Source organism: Mauremys reevesii, linkage group 8 (genome assembly GCF_016161935.1).
Source record: "Mauremys reevesii isolate NIE-2019 linkage group 8, ASM1616193v1, whole genome shotgun sequence".
In the NCBI taxonomy this organism is placed as follows: Eukaryota; Metazoa; Chordata; order Testudines; family Geoemydidae; genus Mauremys; species Mauremys reevesii.
The window spans coordinates 81,342,085-81,361,479 of NC_052630.1; the positions used below are offsets into that span (position 1 = coordinate 81,342,085).

General features: G+C 43.3%; 1 protein-coding gene and 1 long non-coding RNA gene across 2 annotated transcripts in view; one reads left to right on the forward strand and one right to left on the reverse strand.

The window, feature by feature from the left end:
- LOC120370465 (uricase-like) overlaps window positions 1-15,062 on the forward strand; it is a 31,277-nt gene extending 16,215 nt beyond the window's left edge. The window contains exons 4-8 of the mRNA XM_039485240.1: window positions 1,619-1,697; window positions 11,110-11,296; window positions 11,911-12,034; window positions 12,438-12,521; window positions 13,292-15,062. Coding sequence (XP_039341174.1) covers window positions 1,619-1,697; window positions 11,110-11,296; window positions 11,911-12,034; window positions 12,438-12,521; window positions 13,292-13,372 — 555 coding nt within the window. The 3' untranslated portion in view covers window positions 13,373-15,062. The remainder of the gene's footprint in view (window positions 1-1,618; window positions 1,698-11,109; window positions 11,297-11,910; window positions 12,035-12,437; window positions 12,522-13,291) is intronic.
- Window positions 1,604-12,342, reverse strand: LOC120370466. Its single transcript, XR_005583755.1, has 5 exons — window positions 11,976-12,342; window positions 8,573-8,732; window positions 6,219-6,323; window positions 5,155-5,209; window positions 1,604-1,752 (listed from the first exon to the last, which is right to left on the reverse strand). It is a non-coding gene; the product is annotated as an uncharacterized LOC120370466 (long non-coding RNA).
- Window positions 15,063-19,395: the final 4,333 nt, after the last annotated feature.

A 19,395-nucleotide genomic window follows, 5' to 3' on the forward strand; every position in this document is an offset into this window, starting at 1 on the left:
CAAACCACTGAGCTATTCTAAATTTTCAAATACATTAACTTCAATTACAACACAGAGCGTGCAGTGCTCACTTTATATTTATTTCAATTACAAGTATTTGCACTGTAAAAAAAAACAAAATAGTATTTTTCAATTAACCCAATACAAGTACTGAAGTGCAATCTCTTTATAATGAAAGTTGAACTTACCAACATAGAATTATGTACAAAAAACAGCATTAAAAATAAAACAAAGTAAAATTTTAGAGCCTGCTAGTCCACTCAGTTTGTTTACATTTGGAGGAGATAATGCTGCCCACTTCTTGTTTACAATGTCACCTGAAAGTGAGAACAGGCAGTCTCACGGCACTGTTGTACAAGATATTTATGTGTCAGATGCGCTAAAGATTCATATGCCCCTTCGTGCTTCAACCACCATTCCAGGGGACATGCGTCCATGCTGATGACGGGTTCTGCTCAATAACAATCCAAAGCAGTGCGGACTGACGCATGTTCATTTTCATAATCTGAGTCAGATGCCACCAGCAGAAGGTTGATTTTCTTCTTTGGTCGTTCGGGTTCTGTAGTTTCCGCATCAGAGTGTTGCTCTTTTAAGACTTCTGAAACCATGCTCCACATCTCATCCCTCTCAAATTTTGGAAGGCATTTCAGATTCTTAAACCTTGGGTCAAATGCTGTAACTATCTTTAGAAATCTCACATTGGTACCTTCTTTGCGTTTTTGTCAAATCTGCAGCGAAAGTGTTCTTAAAATGAACAACATGTGCTGGGTCATCATCCAAGACTACTATAATATGAAATATATGGCAGAATGGGGGAAAACAGAACTGGGGACATGCAATTCTCCCTCAAGGAGTTCAGTCGCAAACTTAATTAACACACTTTTTTTTTTAAATGAGCGTCATTAGCATGGAAGCATGTCCTCTGGAATGGTGGCCAAAGCATGAAGGGGCAAACGAATGTTTAGCATATCTGACAAGTAAATACCTTGCAATGCCAGCTACAAAAATGCCACACAAATGCCTGTTCGCACTTTCAGGTGACATTGTAAACAAGAAGTGGGCAGCATTATCGCCTGCAAATGTAAACAAACTTGTTTGTCTAATTGGCTGAACAAGTAGGAGGACTGAGCGGACCTGCAGGCTCTGAAGTTTTACATTTTGTTTTTGAGTGCAGTTATGTAACAAAAAAAATCTACTTCGTAAGTTGCATTTTCATGACAAAGAGATTGCACTACAGTACTTGTATGAGGTGAATTGAAAAATACCATTTCTTTTGTTTATCATTTTTACAGTGCAAATACTTGTAATAAAAAACAATGTACGCTTTGATTTCAATTGCAACACAGAATACAATATATATAAAAATGTAGAAAAGCATCCAAAATATTTAATAAATTTCAATTGGTATTCTATTGTTTAAAAGTGCAATTAATTGCGATAAATTTTTTAAATCATGATTCATTTTTTTGAGTTAATCACATGATTTAACTGCAATTACTCAACAGCTCTAAAAACTACTAATGTGTTTTTCTGGATGTTTCTTTCTCAGTTCATTTTTTAAAAAAGTTATATTACAATGCATTACAGTTTTACTTACAAGTGTGTTTTAAATCTGTAGAATGGAATTCCCCATGTCCATTCCTTTATCTGTGTTCCTGAAGGAATTCGCTTTTGTGAAGCCGAACAGTGTCGGAATGGTGAGAAAATAATTGCTAATTTTCCTTCAGCATCATTATTCCTTCCTTAATGTCTCTATTGATTAAAGACAAACACAGGTTTAGAGAGAGTTGCAGGAGTTAAAGGCTTAGAACATGATCAAAGATTCTCCACAGTGCTAAAACAAAGAAAGGGGCACCCTCAAAGTTTTTAAGATAGGTTTGACCCTTTGTCCTTGCTCACTGAATTATGGGTGAGCAGAATCCAGCCTTATATTTATAGAGTTCTCCTAAACACATAATAATTGCAATTGTTCACAAAGCATTACTATTATATAAACTCACAGGACTGAACTGGCTTCTGAAAGTGACCTGCTTCAACTAATACATCGTAGTGTAGCCTATAGTCTGAATATTAGTGCTACTCTAACAGTCAATACACTCCCAAAGACGTAGTATTTTAGTCCAACTGACTAATTTACAGTAACACTGCAAAACCCCACGAATATGGCTTGCTTCTAAAAAGATTCAGTTTCTGCATTACAAATTAGGTCAGGCTGTTAGAGGACCTCAGCCTAACCTCTAAAATTGCACCCATATCTCTGTGCAAGCAATTTTTCATGTGTAAACACTAAAATGTGTGCGCACAAATTCTGAATTCCTTGCATCACCAAAACTCCCACTGAGTTCAGTGAGAGTTTTGGAGTGCTCAAGTAATGTAGGATTTAAAGCTGCACCTACATATGTAAACTAGCGTGTTAGATACCTAGCTACCAATTTGAATCTACAAATTCCACCTCATTGCTGTGACTGCCAACAAGAATGCCAGTTAGATCCAAATTTTGTTTTATGTAACATGAGGATGTAATGCCAGGAACAGGACTGAGATGACTACAGTGTTAAGCACAATCGGACTAGAGTTTCTAGGCAATGCTGAGATAGAAATAGTAACAATAGGCTCCTTAGTACTGAACAATCATCAGATAGTAACAACTTTTAATTGCTACTGACTGAGTCTGTATTCAAATTCATAATCTAGAGATGAAAGGCTCTGTAGCTCATTATCAGTCTTATGACCCATCAAGTCCCCTTTCTGGTTCATAGGGTTGTTAGAATGGGAAGGCACCTCTATGGGTTAGCTAGCATGTCTCCTTGTATCTTGGTACAACTCATTTCCTTTGTGAACAGCAAAGAGCTCTGAAAGGCTCATTCTGAGTGTTTTTTCTAGTATTTCTACCAGTAGAACGGGCAGCATTAGACACAAATTTCCAGTGAATTTTGGCCTCAGTTTTCTATAGGAAGAGATGTTTTATGATCCTGAGGACATTTAACCAATGCCACATTTTTGGCAGCATGAGCAATTCTGACTTGGGTTTCCACATCCTTTCTTAACTTCTACAAGGAAATGAAAAAAGAAACCTGAATGAAATTAAAGAGTTTATATCATTTTCTGGAAAAGCTCCTGCTTTCAATACACTGATAGTATTGCATATTTTTCAGTGTCTAAATGCTCATCATCAGACCTTGTACACCACATGCATAAAAACTGTGAATGTTTGTGTGAGGGAGCAGTCTGTCCCTTAAGGATCGTGGCGCCTACGGGGTCAGTCCATCCCTGTGACGTGGCATTGCCTTTTAAGATTTTGAATGGTCCAATGTATATACAAGGACCTAGGAGACATTGATAGAGCAGAAGCAGTGCCAGGAATAAATGGTGCTTGGGAGGAAATGCCATGACACTGTTTTTAAGGGCACAGGAGCCTTGCAGAGTGGGTGGAGCAAAGTTATCATTTCGCACAACCAATTGGGGATGAACTGGGAGAAGAGGACCAGCATCAATTCTGCCTCCTCCCTCATAGTAGGGCAGATAGCAGATGGAGAGGGCTGACCTGCTGAACACATTGAGCCTGAGGACTAATTGGGGAAAAAGAGGCCAGCTGATGGAGAACCTGGCTAAAGTACAACCCAGCTCCAAGGACGAGAGTGGGAACTCCTGTTTAAGGAGAGACGGAGGGACTGGCTACCTACTATGAGCCAGGGCCTGAGTGAGCTCTCTCCCCTGTCATCTACTGATGAACTGGGGGAAAGTACTTCAGAAGCAGATGGCATTTGCATAGACACATCTATTGTGCCTAGGTGATCAGCAGACATACTGGCTTTGCCAAAGTGATCAATTCCAGCTGTCCTGAGTTAAAATGCACTGTCGTCTTGAGTGAGGGGGTAATGGAATGTTTTCCTTATTGTAAAGGGCAGCAGAACTGAACCCAACATGCCTCAGCTGAGAGGGCCACCCTTACTTGCACTTCATGGTCAAGCAGGAGGTAGTGATGCCAAATCCATGTGAACGTGAGCGGGGATGGCATAACCAATGGTGGTGCAGACTTTGTTTAAAGAGTCCTAGGTACCATTTGATCCTTTCCCTCCGGTGTTTAAAGACAGAGCTGATCAGACTCAAATTAGAGACTGTGTTTCTGTTCAATGATCACTAGAGTTGAAATCACTGATGAGCAGTTTTGGGGGCTGAGCCTTAGACCTGGTGTGGGGATAGTGTTGTGATGAAAGATAACACAGAGGACGCAGCAGAAGTGAGGTTCCCCACTACCCACTGATACCGCTAAGCAGTGTAACCTCAGAACACTACATCACAGCTAGAGGAAGAGGTGACAGTGAGCAGCAAGCAGAAGCAGGGACCGCGGTGGTGGCCATCAGCAGCAGCACTGGTGACCAGTGGCAGCAGCAGAGGTGTTGCTTGACACCCACACCCTTTCTGGAGTGGGAGGTGAATCCTTGTGAATGCGCCCCTGAATTTGGGGATGTCACTGATTTTGGACAACCAACCATGAGCAGGGTGCAGCAGAGGGAAAGGGGAGTAGTGTGTTAAAGTTACTAAGTTCCCTGTTCCTTTTAATAAACGTTTCCTTTTGCTATAGACAGACTTAGCGCTTGCGAGTGGGGAAGTATTATCTCTTAGCAGAACCCAGGTATGGCGTTTAGTTTCCCCAGATTTCTGGGTGAGGGCTCGAGACAGTTGTGTTTTGTAATGTTAACAGATATTGAAACTGGCCCTTGTTGCTGTTGCCGGGCAGAAGGGTTACATTTACAACCCAGCTCCAAGGAGGAGAGCTGAGGATTCCTGTTTTGAGAAAGTCACCATCTGAAGCACAACCCCAGGTCCTCAAAGGGGAGTAGGGGTGGAGGTTGGGTGGGGACTCGTGAACAAGAACAAGAGCTGACCAGGACTCTTATATGAACCCAGAGTGGGGTGACTTATGGTCACTAGTGAAGTAAGTTCCCGTCCATAGAAAGACTTCATAAATTAGATCCCATAAAGGGGGTACATGTTTTGAACCAACCCAAGTCTGGATAATTGACTGAAAGAACCTGAGGGGGTGCTGAATGCACTGCATCTGCAGGGCCCACAAAAGGTCATGCTGGAGGGAGCACCCTATGAGAGTTTGCAAACAAAAAGCATGTACCAGAACTCGCCAAAATGACTTACCTTCAGTTTTCAGTCTTGCTATCATGCAGCCCTTTAATAGTTTTCTCTGGATTTCCTGCATAGGTGAGGAGTAACACCAGAGATGGTTTTCAACTATTTCCTTTTTAATTTCTTGCAAGATAATTGTCTCTATCTTTAATGTTCCTCCTACACACCTATTAACTAGACTTCGAAATTTACCTCTGGCAACCCTTGCATTTCACCCTTTCACTCTGCTAGTAAAAAGAGCTCTGTGAGAATTAATATAATCATAAGCATATTTCGTTATCAACATATCAAATGTTAACAAGCACAGAGCTATTGTGAGTCAATAAAGGTCTTGGTTAATTTAATTGATTCAATATCTGGCAACTGAAAAGAAAACATAAAACCTATATAAACTGATAGCATAAAATGAGGTATTTTATCTTTCAATAAACATTGCATAGGTGCTCAGTCACCCACTGTAATGAGCTTAAGACAGTGGTCCCCAAACTTTTGAGGGTTCCACCCTGCTTACCCCATCAGTGCCCACTACCCCAACCCCTCTGGAGCCAGGGCTTGGGGGCGGATTAGGGACAGGAATACGGGGTCCGAGGCTGGGGCTGTGGCAGGGGCAGGAGTGGAGCCGCAGCTGGGCTGTGGTGGGGTCCGGCATCTGGGCCCGTGGCCAGGTGCAGCTCCACTCGTGGTCTTGGCCTAGTCCTGGCCTGGAACAGAGCTGCAGCCAGCGGCCGAGGCTGAGGGCTGGCACAGGGCCGGGAGCAGAGCTGCACTGAGGCTGGAGACAGGGCCAGGAGCCGGGGACGCAGTTGGGGCAGGACCAGAGCAGAGGTACGGGTGGGGAGGGTCTGGGTGCTCCCTCCCCGCCCCTTGTGGGAGCTGGTTTGGGCCCCGCAAAGTCCCCCCAATGTTCCTCCGTGCCCCCTAGGTTTTGGGACCTCTGGCTTAAAACGAAAGATATATCAAATATCTATATCCCAGGTTATAGGGCAGCTCCTTAAACTGAGGCAGTGATACTTGACAGTAAAATATATAAATTAGGAGTTTCATTGCTCATGCGCCTGCAGTGCATGACTACTTACACAGCACTGACTAAACTCCTCAAGTCCTGTCCCAGCACGCAAGGCTCTGTATGAAACCTGGGAAGTATTACTGAGGGCCGTCTTTTCTTTAATTGCTCCAATATCCTGGTATGAAAAAGAGGGGAATCCCCTGGAAATTAGAGATACAACTCCTTAGACAAGTTTAAGACAACAACAAAAAGAATGCAAAGAATAAAAATGAGAGGAGGTCTGTATCTGCAAAATAAAATATGATTATTATTTCAGATGGGGCAATCCATTTTAAATATCTCCTGTATCAAGTGGCCATTTTTTAAAAATTAAGAAATTCTATTACAGGCTATTCTTTAAATATTGTCATATAAAGGCAAGAGCTAATACAAGTAAGGGAGAGTGAATCGGAGCCTATTCTGGCTTGCACATTATCAGCAGAATTATTAACTAAGACCCAGCTGCAGAATCCATATTATTAAAGAACTCACAGTCAGAAAGAACCCACCTTGCCTTTCAGATTCTGCACAAAGCTGGTAGCTAGGAAACGCTATCTTTTTCAACTGACCAAAGGTGTGTGAAAATCACTGACACAGAATAAGTATGAAATTTCGTTATCAGAACTGGTCAGAAGATTTTTTTTTCCCCCAATAAAAATGTCAAATGCTAATAAAAAAGTTATTTTTGTTTTCAGCAAAAAGTTTTCAACAAAAGCAACATTTTGGGTGGAAAGCAGATGCTTTTCATGAAAAATTTTGTTTTGACAAAAAATCAGTTTGATGGAAAACTTTCAACCATCCCTATTCATGATGCCATTTTTATACAATCACGTTTCAGAGCATAAGCACCTTGAAAGACTATATCTTCCGGCCAATCTCCTGAGTCAGCAGAAGGAAATTTATCCTTATCTGGTCTAGAAGAGTAGACTCCCTTTTGGACTTGTAGAGTCTCAGTTTTGGAGACATCTGGGTGTAGTCACAAGGCTGGTTTCACATGCCATGCAGATGTGATATTGCTATGTATGTGGGGCATGTGCTTTTCCAATGCTTAAAAAAATGAAATACCTCTCAACTGTCACTAGTGATAACTCTCAGGTATCTTAATAGAGAGATTTGTGACACAGCAACAATTCACACACATGAAACAGATTTGATTGTTACCTGGGACCAAACAAAAAAACTAGCTTCTCTTGCTCAGAACATTTTTTCTATTGCATAGGGAAACAAAAGTTAAATGTTCAGTTGTCAGTGTAATCCAAAGGATTAGACACATGACATTTCCCAGTGTGATCATCCAAAAAAGCTTCTCAAATAAAAAGTCAAGAAATCTTCTGGCTGGTATTCAGATGAAAGTTGTGATCTTCACATCTGCAGTAATAAGTTTTAGATGCAGCAGTCAAATCTGAAAGTACCTACTGTCAGCTTGAAGCTGCGGGTACAAAAACCAATGTCTGCAAGTTATCCAAACTGCAAAAGTTCACATTGGCTGCTTGCCTCCAAATGTAACACATGCAGAACTCGCACTGAGACAGATGTGAAAGAGGGACTTTCAGAAGGGTTCCAGTCTATATATAGTAGATTTCCTACAATACTCCCTGCTGTTACTTAGGAAAAAACTGACCTCATCATTCTCTTAGGCCACATCACTTATGGCTCAATTCAGTTCCCACTGAAGTCAATGGGAGTCCTTCAATGAGAGCTGAAACAAGTCCTAGCTCTGTCTAAAGCTTTGTTTACACTACAAAATTAGGTCAACATAAGCCCCCTTGCATCAACCTATTTGTGCATGTGTCTATACTAAAATGTGTCTCCCATTGACATAAGCACTCCATTACAGCGACGCAGTAAAACCACCTCCCTGAGCAGCATGAACCATGGTCATGCAGTGGGAGTGTAGACACTATGTGACCTGGCTCAACCCTAACAATTCTCCAGTGGCTGTCCCACAACACCTTATTCCCTGCGACACAGACCACTTTGGTCACAATTGTGAACTCCGCAGCCTGTTGATCACAGAGGCTGGAAGCTGCCCCCACTTCACATATTTTTTAAATGCCTTTTACTTATTGCCCAGCTGACCATGTTGGGTCTAGACATTAGACATGCTCCTGCCTGGAGTAGACAGGAGATACTGGATCTCCTGAGTGTGGGGAGAAGAGGTTGTGCAAGCACAGCCACAGACCAGCCAGAGAAACATGGACCTCTACCAGCAGATTGTGCGGGGGACGCAGGCTAAGAGGTATGACGGGGACGAGGAGCAGTGCTGCATGAAAGCAAAGTAACAGCACCTGGCATACCACAAGGACAGGGAGTGCAACAATTGATCTGGTGCTGAAGCTGCTACTTTTACAATGAGATATATGTCATACTTGGCCAAGACCCTACCCGCACGCTGCAGACCACCATGGATACCTTGGAGGAGCCTGAGACAGAGACCTCAGTGAGCAGGTGGAGAAGAAGTGGGGAGATGCAGCAGGGGGGCTCCAGCCATGCCCCAAGCCAGGACCTGTTTGAGATTCTGCCGCAGTCTAGTCAGTCCCATCAGCTAAGCACGGATGAATCAAGAAGGGGAAGGGATCTTGGGTAAGTGTGTTTATGCATTTTCTTTACAATGTTTAAGTTTAAAGATGGTACCCAGCCCATCCCCAAGCTAATAAGACACAGTATCATCTTTTCATTAGTTAATTTGTAGAAGAGGCAAAAGGCAGAACAAACAAAGGTAGGACTTGTATATGCTTTCATTGGCAGGGGGGCAAGCAAAGCGGTATTTTTTTATGTACCCTCCTGAGAGAGCTCTATGAAACTTTCATGGAGGTGCTCTACACTTCTCCCCTAAAGGCTTTTAGGGATGGCTGCCTTGTTTTTCCCTCCTTTCCCACACCACTCCATGACGAGTTTGGCTGGCACCATTGCAGTATATAGACTAGCAGCACAGGGGCTCGGGTGGCTTTGGGACACCAGTAGCAGCTGTGCTCTCTGTGCCTTTGGTACCCCCAGGAGTGAGAGATCAGCTAAAATCACGACCACTTGAGAAAAATAGGGACAATAATCAGTGCCGTTGCCCTATGCTCAGACCCATGGAATAGGGACAGAAAGTCTGTTGTTTCATGAAAGCAAAATACCTTCCCACCCGCCCTTCCTTGCCTCTGGCAGGCCATATTCACCAGCTCTGGGGCTGGAGAATGGTGCTGTGCAGAGGCGCTCCGAAGCCGAAGGGCCAGTACGAATGTCTTCTTATTATTTATTGGCATAAGGGAGGGAGTTTTTAAACGTATCTTTCCCTTTCCATTGTGACTGTAAATCCATGGTACGTTTGTCTGTTTTTATCAGCAGTTGCTGCTGTTGCTACCTTGAGGGGCACACGCCTTCCTCACTCACAGAAAGCCAGATCCTGAGGAGGAGGAGAAGACGAGGACTAGGAAGGACATGTTCAGCATCAGACCCTGAACAAAGGGTCTGGAGAGCCATCATGGCAGATGGCATGAAGCAAGAGAGAGTGGACAGGAGAAAGGCCCAGGAAAAGGAGAGGGAGATGCACCAGGACATAATGGGTCTTCTCAGGCAGCAAATACAAATGCTTTTGCAGACCTGTTGATGCACAGATCCAAAAATCCTGGACTCCACACCTTTTGCAGTCCTGAGAGAACTCCATTCTAGCAGCTCCATGCACCATCCTACATTCCATGTGGCATAACAGCCACATCTGTATTCCTATCACTCCATGCAGGGTGCCAGCAAGGAAAACCACAGCTTCACCTCTGAGAGCTACAGCTGGCATATCTGTAGGCACAAGGGATTATATTTGTACACTGAAATGGACAGAAATGTTAGCCGCCTTTCCAATTTCAAAGTCCCATTCTGTTAATATATGTTTAAAGTTTATATTGCATAGCCTGCAGTTTTTTGCTCATGGTTTTTCTGTGCTGTTTTTGCCACTCAATTTTCTATTTTTGGAGACTAAAATTATCATTAATAGTACACATCAAACATTGCAGAATGCATTACAGTGCTCAAAGCCACATAACTCAGAGGCTGAGGAAAACGGTCATAGCTGTAACTAGACAGCAAACACCAAACACGTCCTAACAGCAACCAAAGCTCAAAGCACAGAGAACAGTTCAGCACAGAACACGTGTATGGCTGACGGCTAAAGTGTGGTACTTCGGTGCCTCTGCAAATACAGGAGAATCATGTGTCCTGTATTTGTGATGGTTATAAGAATAGTGCAGAGCTCTGTACGCTCCATGCTTCTGTCAGAGATGGTGGAAACCAAAAAGAGACATGCGGGATTGTGGGATTTTATAAATAAGGAGCAAAAATTATGGGATATGGCTGGCATTATGGGGTGAAGACACTTGCATGCTGGGAACGTGGCCCCTAGTTCTCAGTGATCCATGGACAAAAATTTCCCAACAGGCATTGTGCCAGACAATGGTGCATGGCACACTGCACTTTGCATTGACACAAGCAGTCCTGGTGAGTATGTGCAGTGCTGATGCAAGCAGCCAAGTATGCATCCACAAGAGTGATATACTAAGTTTGACGTCTGTATACTGATGTACATTGTGTGAAATAATGTCTGTGGCATAGTCATGGCTAAGGGGCTATTCAAAAAGGTGAGGTGTAGAATGCCTTTAACTCCCATTGATTTTAATAGGAATTGGATTGAGAGTGTGCCACTCCTTAGGGAAAGGACCTACAGCACCTTTCAAGATCACACTCTAACTTTATAGAAGTTGGCTCTCAGCTCTGTATGTCTGTGTGCAGACAATAATGTTGAACACCACCTAAGTATCACACAAATGCAAAAAATTACACCTCTGGGTGAATGCTGTATGGCAGTACGTCACCGCAGCACAGAGTTCCCATCTCCCTGCATGAATAGGAGCTGATCTTTCCCCTCTAATGTTTTTGGGTCACAGGTTGTCCACTTGTTATCTCTGGAATTAAAGAGCTGAAACTTAAGAAAACAACACAGTCTGGATTTCAAGGGTTCCACAGGGACAAATACACCACAATTCCTGACCGGACCGACAGGGTTTTAAGTGCAGAACTATTCTGCAAGTGGTCCTATGGCGAGTGTCAAGATATTGACTTTGACTGCGTATGGTACGTACTGAATTGAATTATGTCTGCTGGCAAATGTATTATCCTAGACTCCCTCAAAAACAAACCAACCAACCCTTCACATGCAGTAGGCACTACACAGACTGTGCTGTAAAAGCAACCCCAGTTTGCTTTTTGTTACCATTAAAACCGCCTTATTTAAATTCTCTAGGCCTGATTTTCAGTTGCTGAGCACCCACAACTCCCACTGACTTCAGCTGAAGTGATGAGTGTTCAGTACTTCTGAAAATAAAGCTCTGAGTGGTAGATTGTCAGCTGGTGTAAACTGGTGTAGCTCCAATTCAGAGCTCCGCTGATTTACACCAGCTGATGATACGGACTGAGTAGTTCATATTTGAACACAGCGCCCCTCGGCAAAATAAGCTAAATAGCTTAAATAAAATGCTGATTTGCAATATTACAGGGTTTAGGCGGATTGGAGTGGGAGGGGGAATTGGTAAGGGGAGGGCTTAGTACAAACCCTGTGTTATATTGTTGTTAGAAAGAGACAGAGGAAATGAAAATAAAATATTACAGATAAAAAACAAGCATAACGGCAATTAATAACATGTTTCACCAGTAATTTTAGAGCTTTACTTTCATACAATATTTTTAAGGAACACTGTTCATGAGTGTGTCCTGGAGGCATTTTCTGGGCCACCTGACTGTGGGGAATACTCACCCTCTCACCAGAAGACTGTCAACAATATTCAGATGCTCACCCTGGCGAGAGTTCCACAGGTATCTTTTTCACCATTTCATATTTAGGTCATAAAGCAAATACAGTCATGGGACCCACTGAGATGTTCAGGCTGAGCCTATTTGTCTAGATAACCTAAGTAAAATATGAAACTGCCTGAAGAGGCAGCTAGCTGTTTTGGAAAAATCAGAATGCAGAGAAAATGCAGAGCACTTCCTATGAGGATAATGGGAGTGAAGGGCACTCAGCACTTCACAGGAGCAGACTCGGAAACGAAAGGGAAGAAGGCTACAGAATAATGTTCAAGTGTTTCTAAAATGGGCCCATTTTATCCTCTTTGCTCTACTTCCTTTTGTGACCTTTCAACTGTTTAAATACTTTATCAGATTGTCATGCAGGAAAGTATGGTGACAAACTGACAGTTTCAGATTTTTATCATTTCAGATACAGGAGATTGAAATCACCTTGAACAACATTTATTATGATGTCATAGACCTGCAGAAATTTGGACTGACCAATGACAAGGAGGTGAGGGAACTTTTAAAATATTAAATGTATGGGGTCATCTAGAACAACCCAGCCCACTAGAGATGTGTTTCCTTTGCACTGCTCTGGTGGTGCAAATTGGCCACAAAAGCTAGTTAACCGGGTTCCTATGGATTCCCTCTTGTGATGTAGGGCCAGTGTGTTGCGGGTGTGGTGAAGGAAAGGGGATGTGGTCAGAGCCCGGCTGTGCTCCAGAAATCCCCAGCTGCTCGAACAGCCTCTTGCTGGTTTGTTGCAGCTGGGTATAATTTAGACCTGGGCACAACTCTGGGATGGGAGGGGGACAAGGGTGGGAGCTGTACAACATTTGTCTCCCTCCCCCTCAGCTGCTAAGAGTGGTGCCCAGGTGTGGCTGAGGAGCTGGCCTGATGAACTTACACTAGCATAAACCTGGTATAAATGAGAGGAAAATCAGGGTATTTGATTTTACGATTGCCACTTTAGACAGATGAATTAGTCTTCCCTTATGCGCTGTTCTCCTTCCCCTGGACCTGAGTCCCCTTCCCTCACTACTCTTATCCTGGCCCCCTTTAAATAGCCAGTATAGGTCTTCTCCTGCTCCACTTTAACTTCATAGCAAAAATCCCATTGACTTCAATAATGGCAGGAATGGTACCTGGTGGCTTGATCTTTTGATGTGTTGAGTGCCCTCAGGTTCTATTGAATATTGATTTTAGTTCAGTGATACCACTGAGGTTGATGGGGACTCCAACTGGAGGAGAGCTACTCATGTATATGTCATTTATGTTCAGGTTCTGATCCCAGTGGACATTCCCTACGCTTCTTATACATGCACCCTGGGTAGGAAGAAGTGCTTAAGAGAGCAAGCCTAAGATGCAAGAGTTGAGCAGCAAGTCAATTGGCTGGATGTTTTGACAAGGGACCAACTGAACATATGGGCTCTATTCACCCATATAGGACACACTTACCATGCGGATTTCTTTTCAGAATGTATCCATTCCATTCATTGACCTGACTTTTCCCTCTACAAATTACAGAGATTGGGATTTTGAAAAGAGCCTAAGGAATTCAGCTATCCAAATCCCAACGAATCTCAATAGGATTTGTGCACCTAAGTCCCTTGGGTTCCTTTGGAAATCCCAGCCAGAAACATTAAAATCAGTTCATTAGAAGACAATTATTTTTAGGCTTATTATGAAAGTTCCAATTAATTAGTTAGTGTCTGTAATGTGCTTTGCACATTTATAATCCTAAATAGGTTTTATGCATTATTTATTAATGTGCATGCATTAATTCATTCTTCCTATTAACACTAAAATTAATTTACTGGCATGAGACCAAATTTTTAGGTGGTGTAAACTGGTACGACTTCAATGGACTACAATGATTTACACAGCTGAGGATCTGGCCCAATATATAAGTAATAATTCTCTAATTTACATATTGCCAATGTAAATTCAATTAGATCCTGATTTCTTCATGAAGCAAATGAGGAAATAAAACCACATTCTACCTACTTATATATTATATCTTCCTTACAATATTAATAGTACAGATGTTTCTATTTAAGGGTTCTAGTTAGATGGCTGCTGCATTATTGCTCATCAAACAACCAGCTATGGGGATTATGCAGCTATATAACTGCTTCTATGTTAATCATTGAAACGCTTAAGGGGTTAATGCTCTGTGGGGTTATTTAGGTCTTATTCTTTAATTTAACAATACTATCATGACTTTTGAGCAGGCAGAAGTTAACCCAAAAAGTAAGCTATGGCTTTTTGGGGAGAAAAATGGGTAGGCAAATTCCACTTTATTTACAACTCCAGGACATACCTTTGAGCACAGATATTAAATAGCGAAATCAGCACATCTTACACCGATGTGTTCCCAACCTGTCGCTAACACATCCACAATATAAAACCTGCTCAAATCCCATCAGCTTGAAACTTCTGCCTTTAGTTTCCAAGGGCAGGATTTTGAAAACTACTAAATGACATAGGACCTTAAATCCAATGTGACTTGTGCCCAAATCACTTAGGCACTTTTGAAAATCTCACCCCAAAAGTCTTTGGGCATTAAACTCCTCACTCAATACATTTAGACTTATTTTGCCCTACTGGATCTGATCACGTGCTTTGGGTAGCACTAAAAATTAGGGAACACAACCTGAATGGGCATTTAGGAAACTGAGGTTGCTTGCAACATAGGAGCATCTCTCCCTCTCTCTTCCACAAAAGGATTCATCTGCTTATCTTAAACACCACATAAAATTGGAAGGCAGCTATTGCTCATCAAAATGTGATATCTTCTTAAAGACAATAGGACAATTTATATCATGGGATGGATCTGTTCCAGGTGTGCTTTTATTTGCCTGAACTGGTAACTAGTTGACCCAGCTAATTGGTCTGTAGTTCTAACTCTGTGTTGGACATTACTTCCTTCCTTGTGTGAAGTTTACTGCATTACATTTGAGGGTCTCATCTCTTTTCTATTTCTGCTACCTTATTATTTAATGACTGCATGGCCTTGTAGATTATCTATGTATCTTTGAATGGAAAAATAAAAAGCGAAGTTTAAAAGAAAACTGCTTTTTGCCTATTATATTGAATTAGGGAAGAGCTCATATGGATTTCATTAAAATGAATACATACCAGATAACATTACTAATATTAAATTCAGATCAGTTCCCCCAAAATGATCCACTCCTTCCATTTAAGCTAAAAAAAGGATTCCCCTGACCATTGCATTACCCACCTCTTCCTAGGTTAAGCAGGTAGTTCATTGTGTGTGGACAGCCTGCTCATTGTGGTTTGACAAACTTAACGTAAGCCATAAGACAGAAAGAAGACGACAAAATCCCTATTCAGACCTCCCACTGGTTCTGAACACACATCATTGCTCATGCCATGCAGTCTCTCTAGAGCTCTGTAGTCGTGTAGGCATTTCAGCCCAGCTTTCAAAAGGTATTTAAACAGTGCTCTGCTTGCAACTGCAATGCCTAAGAGCTGGATTTTTAAAGGCATTTAGGTGTTTAACTTTCATGGATTTCAATGAAAGTTAGGCCCCTAAATATCTTTAAAAATCTGTCCCTAGGTGACTTAGATGGCTAAGTCCCATTTTCAAAAGTGACTTGGGAGCATGTCTCATTAAAAGTCAAACTAGGATTTAGCCATCTAAATCACTTAGACTTTGCAACGCTGAGCCGAGCAACACCTGAAAACTGTTACAAATCTGGCCTGTGTGTGTGACTCTTAGGCAGGCAATAGACTGATGAGTAGAAAAGTGCCAAACATCCAACAAGAACTCATGCGGGAAGAGGTGTTATATCTGAGGTCCTGACCAAACTCCAATCTGGATCATTACTTTCTATCTACACAGACTCCCATTAAGTTTTTATCTTGCAGAATAATTCTTCCTCCCTGGTCCTAAAGGGTTGTGGAGGTTGACTGCACAAGTTTCACTCAGACTTGGCTGTTGGCTGTATTTCTGTGGTGGGTGAAATGACTTGGATAAGTATGTGGCCTGATGCCAATCCTGGCTTGAAGTGGTTTCCATCATCAGGGGCGGCTCTAGGCACCAGCAAAACAAGCTGGTGCCTAGCAAAAAAATCTAGGGGGGAAAAGGGGGGGGGGGGCTCCATCATGCTGCCAGCCGAGAGAGCCCGCGCCCTGCCCCTGGCCCCGGGGGGGGGGGGGGGGGGGGGGCGCGGGCCTGCTGCTGCAGTGCCTGCGGGAGGTCCACCAGAGCCCGGGGACTGGAGACCGACTGCCGCAGACATGAGGGGCGGGGGCGGCGCGGGGCTCGGCGGGACCTCTCGCTCCGATGACGCTGCCAGCAGCTCCAGGAGCCGCCCCGGACCCCGCCCCCCGCCCCCCGGGGCCGTCGGAGGTCCAGCGGGACCAGCGCGGTCTCTCTCTCTGAAGTCATGCCCACGGGTCGTCTCCCCCCGCCCCGGCAGGCACCTCCGCGCAAGATGACTGCTTGGGGCGGCCAAAAATGTAGAGCCGCCCCTGTCCATCATATTCAGTGGTTAGAATTTGGTTCAATGTCTCTCAGTACCCTCACTGTACAAATTGTTCCAGTGCTCCTGCAAGTTGGCTGGGGGTTGGACCTTGCATCTGTGGTCCATTCTCCCACATAGTTCACTAGTGGCCTGTGAATAGGGCCCTACCAAATTCACAGTCCATTTTGGTCAATTTTATAGTCATAGATTTTAAAAATTGTAAATGTCATGATTTCAGCAACGTAAATCTGAAATGTTATGGTGCTGTTATTTTTAAAAAGTTATGGGGGAGTCATAAAGTTATTATAGTGGTTGCAGTACTGCTTTCCTTACTTCTGCGCCGCTGTTGGCAGCAGTGCTGCCTTCAGAGGTGTGCAGCTGGAGAGAGGCAGCTGCTGGCCAGGAGCCCAGCTCAGAAGGCAGATCTGCTGCCGGCAGCAGCGCAGAAGTAAGGATGGCATGGTATGGTATTCGCACCCTTAATTCTGCGCTGCTGCTGGCAGGGCATAGCCTTCAGAGCTAAGCATCCAGCTAACAGTCATCACTTTCTGATCACCCAGCTCTGAAGGCAGCAGTGCAGAAGTAAGGGTGGCAATACTGTAACCCCCCCGCCCCCGCAACTCCCTTTTGGGTCGGGAACCCAATTTGAGAAATGTGGGTCTCCCCTATGAAATCTGTATAGTATAGGATAAAAGCACACAAAAGACCAGATTTCACAATCTGTGACGCATTTTTCATGGCCGTGAATTTGGTAGGGACCTACCAATGGAGACTTGCAGACTAGACTCCATAACCCACAATTAAAACTTAACTGGTAGTCTCAGATATGCACATAAGTTCCTATCATTTTGATTTCCATTCCTGTAACATCCAACATGTGGCCAATCCTGGTAGCTGGCCAGGAAGGTTTCACTACAATCCCCATCAACCATTGATTAAGCTCCAAATGCAATCTATTTTATATAAGATGTGTGTGCACAGACATTTTTTGTTAAATGGGCTAAGAACATAGAGCTGAAATTCCATTTTCAAAACCAGTACAATTACTCTCTATAAATTGACCATATCACAGTGCAGAATTCTATACTGTGCATAGCTAAGTGTGATAGGAAGAAAATTTCTCCTTTCTAAAATAAAATATCTCTTACCTTTTTAATATCATCGGGCAAGCCTATTGCAGCTGCTTCAGCCTTTAAAGAAAAAACCCAGGTCTCTTCCATCCTCCTTTTTATTTTTGGACATTAGAATATCACTTCCACATGAAGCCAAAAAAAAAAAAAGAAAGTAAAATCAAAGCAATATTGTGCCCTCATATTTTTTCTAAATGCTAGAAGCATAATCCTAAAATGAAGTGAACTGCTCTGAGATTTTTCAATAAAACTGTTGGCTGCAAATATCAATAGGAAAACTTGGTTAAGATAAAACTATCTGCTGTTTGGGGCACATCAAATAACCAGCCAGCTCTCTCATGGGAAGTAGATAGCTGTATACAAGAGGAAAAACTGTTCGTTGTATCTAGCTATAGGAGTAAAAATATTACACAGAACTCAGTAATAATTAGAATGTGAACTGTATCTGTGCATCTCACAATGAATACCTTGCAAATCAAAACACACCTAGAAAGGAAGGAAATTCATTCTCTCTCTCAGCTGGGCACTGACTTATGTGAAACAGGTAAGGTACAAATTGCAGCGGTGTTAGGAAGGACTTTTATGTGTAGGGTTCCCACAGCTTTGCAAAATTCTCCTTGCCTGCTCACACGGGATGAGGTTTGATGTTGTGTGTTTTTGTTTGTTTGGACAGGTGAGTAAAATCTCATTATTTTTACCTTTATTATCAATCATCATAGCAAAGGGTGAGTAAGTAGATTTTGAGACAGGGCTGGTAAATTTTTAAGACAATTTTGGGAGGCTGAGTTTATATTGGACAAGACTGTGGTTTGCCTTATGCACCTGTGTAAGGGAGGAGAAGAAAGGCCCTTTTGCTCCCCTTTACAGGCTGCCTACATCATGGGTCACAGCACAGAGAAGGGAGTAGACTCCATGAGGCCACTTCTTCCCCTCCCCTGTAGGCAGGTGGTGAGTGGGCAGGCAGGGGTGGGCAAGGGGTGACATGTTAACTCCAACCACCCCCAAAGCATAGGCTGGAATGGAGGAGATTATAATCTGGTACTAGTCTAGAGGCAAAGCCAGGGAAGGAACTGTGATGTCACAAACCCCATCTACTCCAGACCAGGGGCAGTGCAACTACATTGCAAGGAAAGATGAGCCTGCAGCTGGCCTGGAGGTTAACTAATCCAGGCTGTGGTGGACCACGGACAAGTTCCTAAATCAAGGACCTCTCATGGAGAACACGCTGTCAGCAGCTTCAATTCTTTAATATTGAGAGTGCTGCAACTCAGGTGCCTCTGTTGATCTCAAATGCAGGAGGATAGCACAGGGAGGGAGACGATCTCTCACCAGGTAACCAGCTCCCAAAACATTTAGGGCCTTATAGGTTTATGGCCGTGGCTACACTGGCGCTTTACAGCGCTGCAACTTTCTCGCTCAGGGGTGTGAAAAAACACCCCCCTGAGCGCAGCAAGTTACAGTGCTGTAAAGCGCCAGTGTAAACAGTGCCCCAGCACTGGGAGTTAATCCCCTCGGGGAGGTGGAGTACCTGCAGTGCTGGGAGAGCTCTCTCCCAGAGCTGGCGCCGCGACCACACTCGCACTTCAAAGCGCTGCCGCAGGAGCGCTCCCGCAGAAGCGCTTTGGAGTTTCGAGTGTAGCTAAGCCCAAAGTCAACAAGGATTCCATTTGGAAGCTGATTGGCAGCCAGAGCACTGGTATAATTCAACAGCAAAAAAATAGGTTAACAGAGTTAAGGCTGTTTGGTGTTATGTTATCCCATA